The 20,610-nt window shown below is 33.8% G+C and overlaps 3 protein-coding genes across 5 annotated transcripts in view; 2 read left to right on the plus strand and 1 right to left on the minus strand.

Annotated features, from left to right (window-relative positions):
* The first annotated feature begins 1,185 nt into the window (after window positions 1–1,185).
* LOC129798025 (solute carrier family 23 member 2) lies at window positions 1,186–7,288 on the plus strand. The gene is made up of 4 exons (XM_055840969.1): window positions 1,186–1,471; window positions 1,805–2,086; window positions 5,658–6,038; window positions 6,106–7,288. Exons 1-4 carry the CDS (start codon window positions 1,445–1,447, stop codon window positions 7,147–7,149), a joined length of 1,734 nt encoding a protein of 577 aa, XP_055696944.1. The 5' UTR covers window positions 1,186–1,444; the 3' UTR covers window positions 7,150–7,288.
* A 5,845-nt stretch (window positions 7,289–13,133) lies between these two features.
* Window positions 13,134–14,298, minus strand: LOC129798086 (uncharacterized). The gene is made up of 4 exons (XM_055841059.1): window positions 14,177–14,298; window positions 14,050–14,109; window positions 13,426–13,987; window positions 13,134–13,363 (listed from the first exon to the last, which is right to left on the minus strand). The coding sequence occupies exons 1-4, from the start codon at window positions 14,212–14,214 to the stop codon at window positions 13,241–13,243; spliced, it is 783 nt and encodes a 260-aa protein (XP_055697034.1). The 5' UTR covers window positions 14,215–14,298; the 3' UTR covers window positions 13,134–13,240.
* A 70-nt stretch (window positions 14,299–14,368) lies between these two features.
* The window catches only part of LOC129798011 (baculoviral IAP repeat-containing protein 6), a 54,297-nt gene continuing 48,055 nt past the window's right edge, over window positions 14,369–20,610 (plus strand). For 2 of the 3 annotated variants that reach the window (XM_055840942.1, XM_055840943.1), the window contains exons 1-3: window positions 14,376–14,903; window positions 17,905–18,218; window positions 18,280–18,536. In XM_055840942.1, coding sequence (XP_055696917.1) covers window positions 14,732–14,903; window positions 17,905–18,218; window positions 18,280–18,536 — 743 coding nt within the window. In that variant the 5' untranslated portion in view covers window positions 14,376–14,731. Of the gene's footprint in view, window positions 14,904–17,904; window positions 18,219–18,279; window positions 18,537–20,610 lie in introns of all 3 variants that reach the window. The other variant, XM_055840941.1, reaches the window with a different exon arrangement.

The raw sequence follows: 20,610 nt of genomic DNA on the forward strand, positions 1-20,610 counted from the left end.
ATTAAATTTGTTACTGATCACTTTTAATTCTTTGCTTAACATTTTCTTACTGATCTTTTTTTGCTGAAAAGTCAACGTTTGACGTCACATTCTAAAATAAGGGAAAAGTACCCCGGATCGGAATGACAAGAGACATATTCGATACTTAGTTCAAAATATAAGCCTCAAAATACTATTTGGTATTTTTTGTGTATGCTAATCGGTATATTAGTGATCCATTTAACTATCTCTGTGCGTTTGAACTTTAAAATTTTACAAATTTTACTGTGTACTCTGTACCTCGGATCGTCACGAATTTAATCAGGTTCCTCACGGAAAAGTGGTTTTATAAATTAAATCTACACTAATGCACTGTATTCTTGTGAGAATTATATGGTAAAAAGTAGCTAATAATTTTTAAAAGTTCATTTTAATTGGTGCAATAATATGACAATAACTTGACGATCCGAGGAACACTGCCGATCGCTGGTGCTCTTCACTTATAAATTAAAGCTTATTTTAGTTTTTCTTTTTAATTTACCGATGAAATTCTTTTAAAAAACACGTTTATTTCTCTGTGATATTTTTATCTGTGTAAGCACACGATCGCTTCTAAAACTAGCAGCATTTGTTCGTCTAATGTGCTCAGTAATTTAATTAACAGTTTATTTACGTGCTAATGAATGTCTTCAAAAAGTATGTACCTACAAAAAAATAATATAACTAAATATTTACATTTAATTTTAACGGTTATAAAAGTAGTTTTTCGTCAGTGGTTGTAGTTTATTGACCAAGTACTGTAATACTTAAGTGATTTTAATTGTATCGTAGTCATTTTGTCTCAAAAATTTATCAAAATCTCCTATAAGATGAGAGAGTGATTATGATAAAAATTCCTAAAATCAGACAATGATTAAATCGTCCTTCACCTTTGGAATATAAACAAGAAAATTTTGCAAAAGAAATATTTGTTTACTTCCAACGGAAAGCATGGAAAAACGAGGAATAAATCGTCATGCTCTCTTAATGTGGAAAATTTCAATTGCTTTTTTTTCAACTTTTCTTCAGTTACACTTTTTCCCACATCCTTGATCATGGAAAAGTGTTTAGAGAGTTATTTAAAATGTAAATTAATTGAGAGAGAGAATCTCCCTTCGATAGTCAATTCAATTTATTTTAGTACGAACTCTTGTTAGCTGACAATTTTCCGTTGTAGGCAAATTAATTAACACACTCTCTCTCTCGATTCTGTAAATATATTCCCTCTCTTGCACTTAAAGAGTGGTTGACAAAATTGTTACAGTGTTGGTTTTTGTGTCTTTCAATGTCTGAGGCTTTTCGTCTTTATAAAACTGAAGAGTACTCCAGAGAATCTTTCAGTTTATTGTGATATCGTGAGGGATTGAGACAAGACAGTCATTTGGATAATCCTTCAATAAAAAGTTAAAAAATCAGTGTTGCAATTATGACTGAAGAGAATCATAGAAATTCGGTAAGTTGCACACGCGAGAGATTTAAATGTGACCTTCAAGGGAAAACGATGTGAGATAAATTAATTGGCAATTGAGTGATAAGATTTGTAAGAGATTAAATGCGCATTCCCAGAGAGATTATATTTATCTTGTAAAAATCAATAAAAAAAAAATCAATAAGTGATCCAGTTGCATTTAAAGATAGTGATTGAAGTGAAGTGATAGATATTGGAAAGAATAATGACCTTCTTGTAGATTAGTTACTTTTCCCGCCTAAATTCCGGGTTCAAAGCCTTGAGGTCACGTGATGTGCCAATCTCCCAATTGTTTTTCTGAAAATCCCATTTCCACAGATCCCAATGACCGTAACAATTGGAACTGGAGAGGAATCTCCGGGAAATCCTGTTGAGGATAGTGAGAAAAAAGGGGTGGATATAACATATGGAATAGATGATGCTCCTCCATGGTATTTGTGCATATTTCTCGCAGTGCAGCACTACATGACCATGATTGGAGCTATCGTGTCTATTCCCTTCATCCTCACCCCTGCTCTCTGCATGGAGGACGAAAATCCTGCCAGAGGAGTCATTATCTCCACCATGATCTTCGTCACGGGTTTGGTAACGTGGCTTCAGGTGAGCTCTTTTGCGCACGTGACCTCGCATTTCCATAACGGATTAAATTTAAAGCAGTGTCATTTGAGAGAGAAAACCTCAGATTAAAGGATTGCAAGAAATTCATCAGTTTTTCACCAGTTTCTTTAGTGAATTACCGTTGTCTGCACATTTTGGTGACAAATTGAATAAACTTTAATAAGAATAGTTCACGTGAAGGTATTATTCATATATCATCAAATATTTAATGCAATCGAATGTTTTAGTTCTATCACATGATAAGCAAAATAAATAAATTTTCTAAAGTATTTCAGGACTTCTTGAAAATAAGGTAAAGTGTCCTCAAGTCGACCGGTAGAGTTATTTATTCAATTTATTTATATTTGCACTAATATTTGGCGATGATCTAAAATTAATTGGTCAATTATTCCGTAAATAAATACGAATCAGTGACAATTTTATAGAAATTCCCATTAAAACATTCAAATATTGACCACCGGTCGACTCGAGGGCACTTTACCTTAATTAGAATTTTATTATGTCTAATTAATTTGTCTTAACATAATAAATTTGTTAATGTGGAAATAAGAATGGGTCTCTGCTGCAAAAAATGGTCCACAGGATTTTAAACGCTTTGTACTTCGAATTCGAAGTATGATTTTTTTACAAAAAAATAAATAAATTAATAAATTAAATAAATAGATAAATAGAATAGAAAATCCTTAATTTTTTTTGGCTAAGAAGTACCGCAGAAGAGGTCCCATTTGATAAAATTGTGCAAAAACAGTCCGACTTAGTAACAGAAAAAGTTACTCTATTTAGTAACAACATATAAATAGTGAAAAAGATCTACATTTAGTACACGAAAATTAAAAAAAAAAAAAACAAATATTCTTATCAATAAAAAAATCAATTTCAATCATTAATTTTTTTGTCTGAAATGGTAAAAAAAACGTTATCACTTTATCAGGGAATAGGGAAAATTGTATTGCATTGTATTGTATTTATTTGACATCATGTGTCTTTACAATAACGCAAAGCGTCCGCCGCCGTCTTAGCGTTGATGACTAGCCTTTCAAGCTAAATGGAAAAAATAAATTTTTGACTGTAGGGGGAAGTGGGGCACCTTTTAAAGTGGGGCACCTTTGAAATTGGGATTTTTCACGTATTTCAAATAAAATTGAGCCCTATCGTGATAAAATTTAGCTTCTTAAACAAAGCGTGATCTAATGGCATCCACTATACAATTAAATTTAAGTTTCATTTCAATATCGCATTTTCGTAATTTTCAATGTCTAAATTTTATTTTTTCTTTTGGATATCTTTATATCGTATAAATTTATTTATTTTTTTAAAATCATTTGACAAATATTTCTTTATAAAAATATTATAAAAGGCGTGATTTAAATAGAATAGAAGGGTTGAGAAAAAAACGTCTGGAGATAATGCTTTTTAGTGGGGGTCACCGAAGACAAATATTTGATATCTCTTATAGTTTGACCTCTAGATCGGTAACGTATTGAAAAACAGCTTATTATATAATAAATATAATTAGAGTAAATTAAGTAAATTAATTCAAAACCTGCTCCAAATGGAAATTTTTCGCTACTCCAAATGGAAACGTCATTGTTTTCATGATAAATAAATACAGTACTAAATTATTCTATTTATATATTTTCTATACCACAATTTTATCATTTAGTTAATTTTACTCCAAATAAAGCGAAAATCCATTCATATTCACAAATTTTAATTCGTTAATTTCTCAGAAAAATTAACAGTGTACCTTTTCACCATCGAATTTTTCATCGATCGACCATGTTTTCCAATGAAAAACACAATGAGGTGACTATTGTTTATTCGTTTTGTTTAACATTTATGTCATATTTCCGGCTAATTTTAGTTAAAATAAGTGCTAATCTTTATTGTTAACGGTACGTGAAGTTTTCAAATGAAATATATAATTACCAATTTCGTGAACAAAAAGGGTTTTTCTGAAGTGTCTGCAAATGCTTCAATAGGAAACCTCGGAATTATGAATTTTGGAGAGATTTTTTTTATTGTTTTGGATGGGAAAGTAGAAAAGACCAGGAATAAGGACAAATCCTGCACTCAGGAGCAACTCAACAAGGTTTTGGAAGCTTTTGGTCGCGGTTTCACTTATACACTGTTTGTCTCCAATTAGAAACTTTCCCTTGTCTCCATTTGGATTAATATGTTTCCAATAGAAGCATTTTACACTCGCGTGTTTTTCTTGTATTTAAGAAGTTTTCAAATTATATTTAAAGAATTTTCACTAAACAGTAACATTCTAGAAGAGTCAAGGAGCAAATTTATGTAATTCTCCTCAGAAAAAAAATTAACTTAATGTGTTAAATCTTCTGTCAAAGTTAAAGCGTCTGTAAATGGTTTTGAATTAGGACATTTACTCTCGGTAACACCGTGACAGAATTAGCCAGATAATGATGTTTTTCTTTGCCTATAATTTGTGTAAAACATGATTGGATCAGGTTGATAAATACTTCATTGAATAGGGACGGAGTTAATTATCCTGAATAAATAGTAATTTGCTCAATATTCTTTCTTAGGAAAACTATATCACGCCACTGTATAATTTTTCCCCGGTCTCCCCTACTACACTGAGTGAGTGAGAGAAATCCGAAAAAGTTAAAATAACATTCCAGAAATGTTAATTTAACCCTGCAGTATTGATCCGAAATCGGTGTAAATATTATGCTTTTTAGGTGCATTAATGGTTAAAGTTACCCTTTTTCATGTTAATTTTACCCTTAAAAAGGTGTAAAATTAACATTACGAAATGTTGATATATTTTTACACCTAAAAAGTGTTAAAGTTATGAGGAAAAAAAGTTAATCGCACCCCCGTTTTTTTCTCAGTGTAGGAAAACTATATCACAGTTTTTAGTATTTTTTCAGTCTTCTGACCCATATAAAATTTAAATCGTAAGAGATATCGACTTCTGGTCTTCAATGACCATCCTAAAATGCCATAATCTCTAAGTTAATCTCTTTCTTTCTTCCCGTCCGAACGTCTTCATGCTTTTCCGATCCCCCAAAAATACGTCAAAAATGAGGTTTTTCCAACTTTGCAGAAAATTGCCCCTGGTGATTTCGTTCAATGGTTTTGGAGATAGTCCACCCACTGACTGGGAGAAATCCGAAAAAGTTAAAATAACATTCCGGAAATGTTAATTTAACCCTGCAGTATTGATCCGAAATCCGTGTAAATATTATGCTTTTTAGGTGTATTAGGGGTTAAAGTTACCCTTTTTCATGTTAATTTTACCCTTATAAAGGTGTAAAATTAACATTAAAAAAATGTAGATATATTTTTACACCTAAAAAGTGTTAAAATTATGAGGAAAAAAAGTTAATCGCACCCCCGTTTTTTCTCTGTGTGCTGTCTACATTTAATTCTGTATATTTTTTTAGATAAAAGTTATTAAGAGGTCTTGCAATTATTTTTAAGTATTATTTTGTTTTCTCTCTCAACAGTCACTGGACAGAATTTAATTGCATTTTTTCCTAAATTAATTCAATGTGAATAAAAAAATAATTTCGCGCTTTTTTAGGCTACGTGGGGCTGTAGATTACCAATAGTTCAAGGTGGGACAATATCCTTTCTTGTTCCTACTCTGGCTATCCTCCATCTGCCTCAGTGGAAGTGTCCAGATCCTGACGTTCTGGGCGCAATGCCAGAAGACGAAAAGGAAGAACTGTGGCAGATTCGAATGAGAGAACTATCAGGAGCAATTGCTGTGTCTGCTCTTGTCCAGGTCTTCATTGGGTACACTGGTCTAGTTGAACGTCTCATAAAGATTATCACACCACTTACAATTGTGCCCACAGTGTCCCTTGTCGGACTTACATTGTTTGAACATGCAGCTGCCACAGCTTCCAAGCATTGGGGAATCGCTGTGGGAACCACAGCTATGCTTACGCTCTTCTCTCAAGTAACTTAACAGATCCTTCATTTCAGTGCACTTCAGAGATTTTAAGTACCTTTGAAATGTCTTTCAGGTAATGGTCAATGTGAATATTCCTGTGGTTAAATACAGAAAAGGACATGGGCTGGAAACTCGACCATTTGCCCTATTCAAACTCTTCCCAGTCCTCTTGACGATAATCATCATGTGGGGACTTTGTGGGCTTCTGACTCTTTTTGATGTGTTCGAACCAGGTAATCAGGCACGCACAGATGTCCGGTTGAAAGTCCTCACAGACGCATCTTGGTTCAGAGTACCCTATCCTGGCCAATTTGGCATTCCCACTGTCACTCTGGCAGGAGTTTTGGGAATGCTGGCTGGAGTGATTGCCTGTACAGTGGAATCTGTCAGCTACTACCCAACAGTTTCCAGGATGTGCGGAGCCAAGAGTGTTCCAGCTCATGCTCTCAATCGCGGGATCGGAATTGAGGGTTTGGGAACAATGTTGGCAGGATTATGGGGTTCAGGGAATGGGACAAATACTTTTGGGGAGAATGTGGGAGCTATTGGAATCACCAAAGTCGGCAGCAGAAGGGTCATTCAATGGGCAGCTGGTATTATGATACTCCAAGGAGTTATCAGTAAATTCGGAGCAGTATTCATTATGATCCCAGATCCCGTTGTCGGGGGTATTTTCTGCGTAATGTTTGGCATGATTTGTGCCTTTGGCCTTGGAGCCCTACAGTACGTGAATCTCCAGTCAGCCAGGAATCTCTACATCATCGGACTCTCTCTGTTCTTCCCATTGGTTCTGTGCCAATGGATCCAGAAACATCCGGGAGTTATAAAAACTGGAAACGATACAGTTGATGCCACTCTGTCTGTCCTCCTGGGCACATCAATTCTTGTCGGAGGCGTTATTGGATGCCTCCTGGATCACGTAATTCCAGGGACAAGGGAAGAACGAGGCCTCGTTGCGTGGGAAAAAGAAATTGACTCCCTAACCGGGGATGCAGATGGGGAAATCGTCACTTCAACTTATGACTTCCCCTATGGAATGAGTCTCCTGAGGAGATGGAAATGGACTTCCAAGATACCCTTCCTACCCACATACAAACCCGCCGCAAAAAAGAACTAGTTACTGTGCTGTGAGGAAATTAATCTCAAGAGAATTCAAGAACTATTGATTTTTTTTCTTCCGAACTTTCAGAAAAATTATTATTCTTAAATTGAGAGTTATATTTCAATTATTAAAATAGAGAAAATTTAAAAAACAATCCATTGTAGTTTGAGATTCGAAAAGGCTATAAAAAATGTTAGGGGAAAGTACTCTCCCTTCGCACGTTCATGCTTTCGAATAAGGTGAATTTTCATTAAGTTTTCCTAAGAGACTTACACATTTCTATTAAATATTAATCGGCTTATCATCAATTGTTGATAATTCCGTGATAATTTAGTGTAAATCTCTTACGAAAAACAAAAGAAATTCACGTTATTCGAAGGTATGAACGTTCGAAGGGAGAACACTTTCCCCTACACATTTTGTTAAATATATTTCCTCTTATCTCCAAATTCATTGAAAACAACTTTTCAGGACATGAGAAGTTCGTGCGATTGCCAGTTAGTGGCGCCACAATCAAATCAGCTTTTCGTATTTTTAATTTACTGGATTATTTTATGAGAAAAAAGAGTTAACGATTGATTAATTTAATTTATTTTATTTTCCCTGCACCAATTATAATTGGAAAGTCGTACAAAGTTTGTGCACAAGGCACGGAAAGTTTAACATCGCACCGATTTTGATAATATTTTCCTTCATTTTTATTCCCGATTTGAATTCTTCATGACAAATTCTTTTCGTGGACAGATACACTATGTAAATAAATAATGTTTAACTGTTTTCAACTCTTATAGCGCATCTTTTAGGACTCTGAACATCCAAGAGAAAATATTTATGTTTTGGGAAAGACAATGTTTTTGTAAGTATTTAGAATCCAAAAAATACGATGCTAGCGGATGGGTAAATGAAATAATTTGTGTGAACTTCAGGTTTTAAGATAAGTTATAATAATATTATTGTCATGCCAGAAATTTTTGTGACTTTTTCTATTCTTTAAATTTAAAATAAAATTTGATTTATTCTGAAAAGTAAATGGTTTTAATATAATTTTGGGAAATCAATTTAAAATGTAGCTTGGAAAAGGTTCTTAATTAAGTGTATTTAATTAAATACTTAATGGAAAGTATTTAACATTTTTTCAACAATGTGCTTAATTAAAGACTTTGACAAAGGCCCTAATTAAGTACTTAGCGTTAAGACTGAGCCATGCCAATTCAGTTTCGCTAGTCGCCACAAAGCGCTGACGATTGTCTCATTTTCATATATTTTTTAAGTAGTTAGATGTTCTAGAACTCCTTAAAATTAAGTACTTGATCTAAGAACTTGTACTTAATAAAGTACGTAATGTGTTAGCCGGGTTGTGTAGATAATTAAAAACTAAAGGATGTCTAGGATATTTTTTGCATGAGCTTCTTCATTAATTCCTAAGGTTTTTGTTTAACTCGGACCACAATTCATTAATTTAATGTTCATATAATCACTCGGGAATCTATGAGAGGTAGGGCGCCTCAGATGATTTTTAAGGTATTTAAAATATTTTTTATCATTTTTATTGAACTTATTTGCACCTTTTGACCGATTATTGTGGTCCGAAATTTGCATTATTTATGTATAAATATCGCTCGGGTTTGCCACAATCCAAATTTGCAATGAAGGAATCGCACCTCTATAACCTGATCTAGGCTTATCACTGGTTTTTTAGTATAAAATCCAATCCTCCAGGATGTGCCTGACGGTAAGTAAATTTTGGCAACAGTAACATATTGGTGGAAGAGTACATTCTCCATGAGATACTTGTGAGTAATTTTCAAATGCCATATCCCGCCTGTCCTCACTAGTGCTAAAATAACGTTTGTTTCCTTTTACTGAATCCTGCAGATCACTGAATTTAAGATTAATAAGGCAGATTAATCGCATTTTATTTTTATTCTCCCTGGGGAGTGAACCATAATTGCCGCTATGCCCAGGGATTCAAACAATTTTAGTGTGTGGTCGCTCTGTTAGAAAGTCGCGAACTTTATGATAGCCACTATCATGATTAGGATGCATCAGGGATTTTATCAGGGCTTTCGGGGATATATTGTTAATTCCAAAGCAAAGAAAATGCCCTTAGCTTCAATATTGTGTGCATGAAGGTCATTGTGGAACTTAATATTACTCCTCGAACTCCATACGCGAAGACGCGTTGAAGCGTCGAAAGCTTTGGCAAAGAATTTTGTGTTTTCCTGTCCTGAAAGGATTACATCCCCTGATGCATCCGGAGGGAGTTCATCTCCTTGACCTTCTTATGCTAATTGTCGTCAGAAATCCACCACGAATGGTATTATGTTCCGGCTCATTGAAAAGAGATCTATGAATTTCTGACAAGACTGAGCTATCAGTTACGATTGGTTATAAACCGGTAATAAAACGATTCATAACCCATAAGTAATTTTTATGAGAAAATCAATTATATGTATTACTCGTATTACTCCTAAGCTATTTTGATATAAGCTAAAATATTTTGGGCGATCTTTTGAGTGAATCGGTTGTGAACCGGTAAATGATGCGAAAGTACTTTTAAGGTATAGAATCTAAGTCACGAGTTCAAATATTCCGCAAAGCCTAACCACCCTTTTACTGCTCGAACTCTACGGAGAGAGCAGTATAATCGCTTGATATTTTCACCCAACCCCCCCCCCCCCCCAAATTTCCACCTTCCACTACCCGGAAACCACTTTTTTTAACAAATCTTCACGTTTCAGACGATTTCTGAGAAATGTCGTCACGCTGTTTGTCCGTCTGTCCGTCCGGCTGTCATCAGCTCTAGAGGCCAAACGGTTAGAGATAGAGACTTGGGAATTTCGAGGCACCCCCCATAAGTCGACCCAAGGATCGTTAACATGCCCCTCATTTTCCCCCACCCCTCCCCTTCCCCTCCAAAACTATGTTTTTTTTGGATTGCTCGAAAACGCGTTGTGCGATTTTTTTCATTTTTGGATATGTTTTAGAGATTATCCAGGCTAATATTTCGTCCATTTACGTAAATACCGTTGAATCCAGGGGCCGCATGACATTTCCTATATTTCCCATATGTTTCTAGCGCGCCGAAAAAACTTTTGGGTTTATTAGCTGTTTTCTGTCAGTGTACAATGAATTAGCAAAAAATATGCAAAATAAAAGTCAACTTAATATTGAATAGGTAACCGAAAACCCCAAATTGGCAACCTACGTAGTTTTGTAGTTATCTCGTGAAATGTGTACGAAAACAGGGAAACATTTACACTAAATTCGGTCACATTTTTCAGAGCTAATGTCACCCTCCTGGTTAAATCATTCCTAATAACGGTTTTTCAAGGTCAAAGGTTAAAAAGACACTAGAGTGTGCATTTATCAAGCAAATGAGGTCACGTTTGGGGTCGTTGGAAAGGTCTTGGAATTTCCGATAAAACTAAACCGGTTCAAATCGGTTGAGAACCGGTAAACGGTAAATGATGCGAAAGTACTTTTGCGGTATAGCATCTAAATCACGAGTTCGAGCATTTCGTAAAGCCTGGGATGGGACGCTTTGCTGCCTCTTTTTTATGAAAAATCGTAAAATTGGCTAGCTGGATATTTTACGGACCGGAAAGGATTAAAATGTTTTTTTTTTTTAATATAGGGAATTTAAATTCAGTGAACGTTAAGACGCGTGTTTAACCCTTTAAGGACGATTGGAACACCGATGTCCCATAAAGAAAATAATTTTTCCTGACTACCTAAAGTTATTTTTTCCTTACGTTTGTACGTAATTGAAAAGTAGAAGGTTGAAGGAATCTAGGATATTTTTTGCAACTCTCCAGCTATTTGTTATAAATTAAATTTTTAAGCTAAAAAATGACGAATTTTTAAATTCTCATATTGAAAATTGATTTTAATTATTTTTTATACTTCCAATTTTTTTTAAGCAAAACCGTTTTGGAAAAATAAACTACAATACTCAAACATAATATTTTTCATTAGATTGAAAATTATCATTCATTGATATTGTCAGAAAATTTACTTAAATTTTTTGCCTATTTTTGTCCCTATCGTTCATAGAGGTCAAAAATAGGGGAAAGTACTCTCCCTTCGAACGTTCATGCCTTCGAATAATGTGAATTTTCTTTTATTTTTCCAAAGACACTTACACATTTCTATTAACTATTAGTTAGTTTGTCATCAATTATTGATAATTATGTGACAATTATGTGGAAATCTCCCAGAAAACGTAACAGAAATTCACATTATTCGAAGGCATGAACGTTCGAAGGGAGAATACTTTCCCCTACACCGAATCAGACTCTGATGTATTTTTTAAGGTTAGATGTAAGACTTTTTACTATTTTTTCATCGGTTTTATTTTTATTGCTGATTTTCGGTCAGCGAAAACTGTCTCGTCGTTAAAGGGTTAATAGGGTCTCCCTGAACTCCCTTGATAGTTTTATTTCTTTTCGACGGAATTATATATTAATTGGTACAGCAACTAATTTTTAGTACATTGTTTGAATGGGTTAAATTCTATTTTCTCGTAAATTTACATCAAGCATATGCATCATGGCAGTAAAGGGAACCCATTAAATGCAAACTAAAGAAAGAAGTGTAATTACTTGGTGATGACCTTTGCACTTTTTTGTCCTTTACTCACTGTAGGTACAACGTTCCTAAGGCAAAATTCATCCTTTTTCAAGTATGGAAAATTTAGAGAAAAAAATGTAATTTTCTTTTGAGGGAAAAACATTTTTGGACAGGTAATTAGTGAATATTTGGTAGGTAAGAAAGGTAAAAAATCATTTTTCATTATTAGGGGAAAGTACTCTCCCTTCGAACCTTCATACCTTCGAATAATGTGAATTTCTTTTACTTCTCTTAAGAGATTTCCACATGATTGTCATATAATTATCAATAATTGATAACAGGTTAACTAATATATAATAGAAATGTTTAAATTTATTAGAAAAACTTAAAGAAGATTCACATTATTCGAAGGTATAAACGTTCGAAGGGAGAGTACTTTCCCCTACTGATCATTTTTACCAAAGTACTGCCCGCTGCAGCCACAAGACATTGAAGTAGTCCAATATACTTAAGTTAACTGAACATCTAATTGCTTTTATTGCCTCTCTAGGTATAAAGATGACCCATATTCGCGAACAAGGCTAAAGTCCAGAATAAATCAACTTCAAATCAAGACGAATAGATAGGCTCTCGAATTCCACTTAAAGTTTTGTTTACATGATCCATGCTTGCAAATAAAAAACTAACATAAACAACTCAACTCAACTGCAAACGTGAGACATATTAGTCATTTTCTAATCGCGTATATTATTTGAAAAAAAAAAAAGATTATTAACGTTTTATTTGGCTTTAAATATTTAGTGAGACACTGAATTTAAAAGAAATCCTCAATTAAGGTACACTGAGAAAAAACTGGGGTGCGATTAACTTTTTTTACTCATAACTTATCACTTTTTAGGTGTAAAAATATATCAACATTTTTAATGTTAATTTTACACCTTTTTAAGGGTAAAATTAACATGAAAAAGGGTAACTTTTTTTCCAACAACGATTTATTTCTAAATTATATTGAAAACATTACAAAATTTTAAACAATAAAATTAGTGTTCAGTGTTACTACACTTTTCAACTTTATACAATATTCAAAAGTTTTAACATGAATTTTACAAATTTTGGTTTATAAAAATAGTGAAAAAGAAAATTAGGAATAAAAATTTCATTAAAAAAAGGGTAACTTTAACCCCTAATACACCTAAAAAGGGTAATATTTACACCGATTTCGGATCAATAATGCAAGGTAAAATAAACATTTCCGGAATGTTATTTTAACTTTTTCGGCTTTCTCTCAGTGTAGAAATATTGATATAAATATTTAGTAGTAGTTTAATTAATTTGATTGAAGGCATATTTCACGTATTTTTCAGAAGACAAGTTTAGGAACGTCTCGCAGTGATTTATAAATATGAATAAAACATTCAAAATATTTTTGTAAAATGATTTAATAGTTCAAATGAAGGATTAATGAAAAAATGGTCAGGAAGTGTACATTACCCTCTGAGATCATCCCCTTTCCGGCAAAATCCTCGAAGACTTTTCAACTGACGTTGAGAAAATTGTCCTGAGCCTCAATGAAGGAGCTTACAAGGCTGTAGCATAATTTAACTTTTTCTAAACACAAGTCACAAATATCCTGTGGCCATCCATCATCCTCCTGGATCTTGAAAGTAAGAAAAAAATTCATTTCCAAACCAAAAAGAATTCCGTGTAAAGAATTCTTACCACATTCGGCAAGATAACATTGAGCATATCCACGATGTCTTTCCTTTTGAAAATCGGAACTAGCCTGAAATTCTCATTGGGATCCACCTTTTGGCTGCACAGGCGACAGAGATTGGCAAAATAGGCTTGTCTGCCAGTCTCAGGATCTTCATCTTCATTTGTTTCCAAACATTCCTCCAGGATTTCGAAGTCAGACGCTTCGATTGGTTCCAGTTCGTCGTAAGTTACATCAGTCCTGAATATTGTTTGATTGAGAATTTTTATTTTGGGCGGCGAGTTGGTGGCTTTTGAGTCACTCGGCGTGCTGGGCTGATCCTGGAAGGATTCATCCTGGGGATTTGTGAGAAGACCTTTTGGGACAAATTTATCTATATTTGATTTGAAGATTGTGGGAACAGGGATCTCCAAGGGGTGCATTTGCTTCTTCAGGACTGATCTTTTGGATCCGGGAAGGAAGCAGTCTGCCTCAAAGTGATCTGAGCAGATGAAGTATTTGACCAGCTTCAGCAGAGGTTTGGACAGCAAATCCTCCCTTCCGGCTGCTGTTAACCATTTAGTGGCACTAAAAAGTAAAGAAAATCCATGAAAACCAGTAAAATTGATGCAGGATGGAAGTTTTCTTACTATTCCTCGTATTTGGGGACGCCAAAGTAGGAAATTTTGCCTGATTTATCATTCACTTGTCTGCAATGAAATCACAAGGTAGATGAGATTTTTCAACGGAATCTGATACTAGGGATTGCTAACTTACGAATTGAAACAGGTACTGGCACAGCATCGCTTGGACATTGTGAGAAAATTGTGGAAAATATCAGCTTGAGAAAATACCTCAGTGCAACAAATAATAAACAGAGAAACCTATCGACATTTGGAATGTCAAACTGATCGACATGGCGATGTTCTCAGAGGGCGCTGGAATGAGGGCAAATGTCATCCATTCTATGATTTTGTCTGTGGATTTTGCGAGTGAGAAGTGGACTTTTGTGAGTGAAATTAATCCACGGTATCGCGTCCAATTAACAGGAAAATTGTGAAAATTTGTACTTTGATGTGTAAAGTGCAGTGTGCGCGAGACAAAAGTGTTGAGTGCATGTGGGGAAGGGTAGAAAATTGAGTGGGTCTGATTGTTTCCAACATACCGACGTACCAAAAAAAAATTACTAATGGCGGCCTAGAGGGGTGCTCCAGACACTCACCTCTCTGATTTCTTCCCTTTTGTCGCAACACCGGGGAAAGTGAAGCCTTCTGGCCAAAGCACACTGACAGTGGCCAGCGAGTGTGTGGTATCCCAGGGCAGTTCCCCACGATGGGCGATGAGCAGTGGCTCAAGGAGGATGGATATTTGAACGTTGACACGGAGTCAACGCACATCATCTACCATCCTCATCTCAATGTGATTCTCGTATTTACCAAGACTGGCGATGTGAAAGTTATTGATGTGAATTCTGGTGTCATCCTGCAGTCCTGTCCACTAGCAGGTAAGATTCCTCCCGGACCTCACAAACTCCCAGCATGATTCACTTACAGTCGCCACAAAAATGTTAGACCCACCTTGGTTTTCCTATCAGAGGATTTCCTCATTTTGTGCAAGTAATAAAAACTAAACTTAATAGTCCAATTATGAAATCTGTTTAAATGATTTAAATATCAGGAAAATAATCAAGCCCATAATTTAGTATTCAAAAAAGTGTATTTTGCGCATTGAAAAATTTGTAAATAGAAAAGAATTCAGTTGTTTAATTAAAAATTCTTTAACGCTTTAAATAGCCCTAATTATTAACTTCACAAAAGTATAGTAAGAAATCTTTCCCAAAATGCTAAAAATTAACCTCGTAAAAATAAAAATAAATTGCACTGTTGGCAGGTTTTCAATGATAAGTCACAGGTTTTGGACAATAGGGAAGACGGGGCAAAAAGTAACAAATCGAAAAATTCAAAATTCAATATCTTCCAAGTTAAAAAAGATAACGGCTCAAATTTTTTTTTATAAATAGCCTCCATAGAACTTCTTCAATGTCGTAAGGTTCTTAGAATTCGAACAAGGAATTTAGAAAATAAAAAATATCGAAATTTTTAGCCCTATTTTTGAAATATATTCCTTACAGGAGATAACAATTATTACCTACTTATTTTCCAAAATTGATGCACTGGTGAATATTTTCTAAATAATTTGGATTTTTTGAATACGAATTCGCTATCTATTTTAGAATTTCATAAAGGTTCTTTTCTCCAGAAATCCTTTTATTAAAAATGGCCACTTGGGGTAAAAAGTAACAAAAGGTATAGAGCAAAAAGTAACAAAAAACGAAGCAATTTCTGATGTCTCACGGCGAAACGAAACGTCATTATCATGTCTTGCCGCTTGTTGTTTGCATTGATCAAACGATTTGCAGTCTTTTGTGTTTCTTTCTAAAATAGCTCGAAAAGCGCTTTTCTCGTTTTTTTTTTCACTTTTCTCGCAGAGAAAACGGTGTATTACAAAAGTGTAGATGAATAAATTTTCTATGAAAATATGTCCTCTAAGTATTTTTTCAAATTTACGGAAGCCTGTAATAAAGCGAATCAAAATATGATAATACTCAATGTCTGGTACTATTTTGCCCAGCATTTTTGAGAATAGTCACAAAATTACCTTTTAGAAAACAGCTCGATAAATGTATTTCCTTACAAAATAGAAGAAAATTACTTTCACAAAGTTGTAGAGCGGTAAATTTCTTATAAAACTGTGCTAATTAGAAATTTTTGAAGCGCTCGAGGAACTTGTAAAAAAATAAAATATCCGTTTTGTGACTTTTTGCCCCAGTCTCTCCTATTTGTTCAATTAAGGGCCATTCACGCATAATGAAATATGTATATATTCGTAATGTATCGTAATATTATATTAAAACGTAATGGTATTGATGTATTTATTTTATTGAAGACAAAAATTATTATTTTATAATATCTGTAATGATTTAACCTAGAATAAAAATTAAATTTAATCAAATATTTTTGTTTGAAATTAAAAATAAAATCCGTAAAAAATCCGTTCTAAACCATGTACGAGATAAACTTATGTAGAATAAAATAAAACAAATTTACAGCATAACTATAGCAAAAACGCTTAACCTTGTAAAAAATTTAGGATTGATAATATTTTAGCGATAGTTTTCAGGTTTCGCACACATTCTGAGTTCGAATATTTAATATTTTTTCCATATTCCTTTAAAAAATATGACCTATGGCAATGTAAATTAGCAGCTAAAATTAAGTCATAAGTTTCCTGAAAACTCTATATACATAAAATATTCAAATACTACAGTAATGAGATACGAGTACATCTGAAAAACGCTGCTGGCAGACCTATGGTATGGACTCAGATGATTGATAGCAGCATTGGAAGTATCTTTGAAAGTGATCCAATGATGTCTGCTTCATAAATTGAAAGACAGTTGGTTTCTGAAGGGACACAGGTCCTTACTGTTACAAAAACAAGCCCATATTGTAAGAAAATGGTAAAAATGTTTGGGTGGCTTGCAATACTCCATTGTTAAGCAAGACCAATCTGTATAAAAGGTTTTAGATTTACTTGAAACATGTTAAACAAGTAAAACTACAACCTTTTATCCAGATTAGACTAGCTAACCAATGGAATATTGCTTGTCACTCAAATATTCTGATCATTTTCTCTTGATTTCTATAACATTAGGGACCTGTGTCCCTTCAGCAACCAACTGACTGTGAATTTTTGGACTAGATATTATAGGGTACCTATCAGTGATACTTATAATGCTGTTATCGACCCACTGAGTCGAAATCCTAGGTCTGCCAGTAGCGTTTTTTAGACGTGGTCGTACCTTATCACCATATATTTTGACGATTTTATGTATATCCTGTAGAGATTTTCTATAAAATTAAACAATTGACGATTAATTCCGGCAGTATATCTGGACAATTTTCCTTCTTTTAACTTTTCGTAATTTGCAATTTTTAACCTAAATTATAAATTAATCAAAAAAACAGATTATTTCTTGTTATTTATCAATACTTTTATATACAAATATTTTCCATTGACAACTTTAGAAACATACAAACCCACCAATTGCCTCACAAGTGACATAAACTCAATATGTAACCGGTTTACATAAAGTTGAAATGGGATCTACAAAATACAGGCAACTAATTTGCAAAAAGAAAAATTCGAAAAAGTAACTTTTTCTATAATTTTTTGCACCTGGTTTCCCGAAAATACATGAGGCAACAAACTTTTGACACCTACTGTATATTGTGTATTTTAGTATAAGAATTAAAAGGCAGGGTTTAGAGTCCAATCGTCAGAAAATTGTAAGGATTTCGGTAGGTCAGGTTCAAAAGGTTTTCCCTTTTGAAGTTGGTCGTAATTATTTTTCCGGTGACTGTATTTCTACTCTCCAAGTTATCTAATCTTTTATCTATGTATTGATCACTCTATCTCGCCTTGTCCCTTGCTTTACCTTCCAGCGGATGGCGGAAGAATTAGTGGACGATATCTACCGAAACAGGACAAGATCCTGCTTTTTAATGACAAAAATATCGGTATTCGCGGAGACTACAATGGCGTCCTACTTTTGGACACCATCCTCCAGACACCCGTTAAGCAGTCTGATGATACTGTTCGAATTGAGCTACTCTACTCGGAGGCAGTGCTCTTCCTGCAGTGCATCCAGAGCCTGGAGGAGAATGGCCTCGAGAATACGGCCGATGTGAGCAATGAGCTGATGAAGAAGATCATGGAGGCTCAATTGCATGCCAAAAAAGGCATCAAGGCTCAAAAAGTGAGTCTCAAATCACTTTCCACAAAAGTCTTCCTTATTTATCTCTTTTCTGTGCTTTCAGTGGAACATAATCTGCCTGGAACTGCCACATTCTAGCCTAAAGATGGTGGCTAGCAATGTGCTGTATCAGCTTAAGCGTCTGGATCGTCACATTCCAGCTCTGGCGATTGCATCAGCCATCAATGAGCGTCTAACTGATCTCCTGATCGGCAGTAGATTGTTAGACTCACTCACTGGTGGGAATGCCCAGAGATGTCTGATGTTCTCAGAAGCTGCCCGACGGCAAACCTTTGAACAGTGGCCCCACATGGATTACAAGTGAGTATTTCTTTTTTTTAATGTTTTTTTCTGTCATTCTGGGAAATACTATTGATGAGTCAGATGAAAATGTTGGGATATTTTTGGAAACATTAAAAATGAATAACGATAAGATAATATATCGTAATATAATATATAAAAAAGATTTCACAATATTTTGCAATTTCTTAAATTACTTCGAACTGTTTTGATTGAAAAACCTGATAAAAGCAATTGTAAGAAAAGTTAAATTGATTTTTTTTAAAGAACTACTAGGAAAGAAATCTGTGAAAACAAAAAAAAAGAAATTAGATCATTAAAGACCGGAGGTCGATAAGTCTTACAGAATACTTACTTAGAATACATGTATAAAAATATAAAGATTTGCCAGAAAGCAAAATTTGCGTCCACCGTCATCTTAGCTTTAATGACCGTTTTTTAATTATTTTTTTCATGATTTAGTTTTTTATAATTTCTCAGAATTATTTTTTAGAGTTATTTTCACAAAATGTCTAAAAACAATAAGCTGTGTAACTTCAAATTTGTCAAATAATTTTAATAAAAAAATCTTTGATGATAATACTAAATATTTAACAGTAAATAAGGTTCTATTCCAATAGGAAAATCATGTAAATCAGGGAAATTTTTTGACAGGAAAATTAGAGTGAGATATTGGGAATGGGAAAATCTTAAAGTTGAGTTTCAACTTAAAAAAGTTTTTAATATTCCAAAAAAAAATTATTGAAAAGTTTTCTAAAAGATAAAAATGTAAACAAATTAATTATTTCGTACTTTGTAACCTTTGAAGTTCCACTGATGCATTTGTTACTTTTTGCTCAAATGCAAGGGCTAATAAAAATATTCTGTAAATCCATGTATAAGTCATTCTGATTCTAAACAGGAGAGAATAATTTATTTCCAACAATAAATTGGCTTGTTCTTCTCTGTCATACTATTCAGTAATTATTTTCAATTGCAATATTGATGGTAAATTTAGTACAATAATAGATGCGACATAAAGTTCGACGTCCTTTCAATACTATAATATTTATTTTTATTGAGTAGGAAATGTAAATTATTTAAATAAAAAAAATATGGATCCTAAGCGTTCAATACCTTTATTAACAATTTAGAGAATTCAAGAACTTCATTAAATTTGAATTTCATGAAGCACGTGCTTTAAGCCCTTTAAGTAACCCTTTCGAATTCGAATTTCACTTAAAGGGGATTCGAAAAGGTTTTCGAATTCCCTTTAGGTAACCAGGAATTTTTCTGGCGTTAAAGGTTTGAATTGCATCCAGTGAACTTCACTCTAGGATGATTAACTAACTTCCACTAGATTCCATGGGGCATGGGACTGACAACCCTATCCCTGTATAAGAAAAAAATAATAATGGATGTCCCGAACTCCCCTTGCGGGAAGGCCTAGTTCCACTATAGAACGTTTTTCCACCATTATTATTATTATTATTATATGCTTTAAGCCCTTTAAGTAACTTTCTGAAATTAATAATTAATGTATCAAGCAGTTTAGATAATTTTAGGTTACGATATTTTCAAAAATTATAGTTATAGAGTATCAAATTACTGCCCTATAATTTCAAAGATAAACTAAATCGATTTATAAACACCAAAGAAATGAGCAATAAGAATAGGAATCTTCAGGTTGAATGTTGAAAGCAACACTCATAATCCTCATAATGAACAGATCATTGGGTTTTTTGGAGGTCAAGCCATGCGTTCGTTGGTTAACACAATAATTCTTACTTTTTCTGTAAGTGTAAACAAAATAATTGGCTCAAGTTGAAAGCATTCACTCGCTTATTTTAGACGAGTGTTCAACTTTTGAGATTTTGTTTTATATGAGTTTAGAACAACAAATTTGTGATTCAACTTTTGATTTCATCTTATTGGATAAGACGTTGTTTTTTTCATACTAGAAACGTTCATTCAAATGAAAATTATTTGTAGTCATTAAAAATTTTAGAAATGTGACATTAAACTGCTATTAAAAAGTAATCTGTAAATCTTACTTTATTGGAGAAAATTCAAAATAATTATGAGTGGTGTTTTGAATAGAAGTTCACAAGAAACT

This window comes from Phlebotomus papatasi, chromosome 1 (genome assembly GCF_024763615.1).
Source record: "Phlebotomus papatasi isolate M1 chromosome 1, Ppap_2.1, whole genome shotgun sequence".
Taxonomy (NCBI): domain Eukaryota; kingdom Metazoa; phylum Arthropoda; class Insecta; order Diptera; family Psychodidae; genus Phlebotomus; species Phlebotomus papatasi.

Excerpts from the sequence above, each read along its gene's own strand:
- LOC129798086 (XM_055841059.1), bottom strand. The coding sequence starts at position 14,214 with ATGTCCAAGCGATGCTGTGCCAGTACCTGTTTCAATTC. Across the intron at positions 14,110-14,176 it reads GCCAGTACCTGTTTCAATTC|ACAAGTGAATGATAAATCAG; the intron begins GTAAGTTAGCAA and ends ATTTCATTGCAG. Across the intron at positions 13,364-13,425 it reads ATGTTATCTTGCCGAATGTG|ATCCAGGAGGATGATGGATG; the intron begins GTAAGAATTCTT and ends CTTACTTTCAAG.
- LOC129798025 (XM_055840969.1), top strand. The coding sequence starts at position 1,445 with ATGACTGAAGAGAATCATAGAAATTCG. Across the intron at positions 1,472-1,804 it reads AAGAGAATCATAGAAATTCG|ATCCCAATGACCGTAACAAT; the intron begins GTAAGTTGCACA and ends CCATTTCCACAG. Across the intron at positions 2,087-5,657 it reads GTTTGGTAACGTGGCTTCAG|GCTACGTGGGGCTGTAGATT; the intron begins GTGAGCTCTTTT and ends GCGCTTTTTTAG.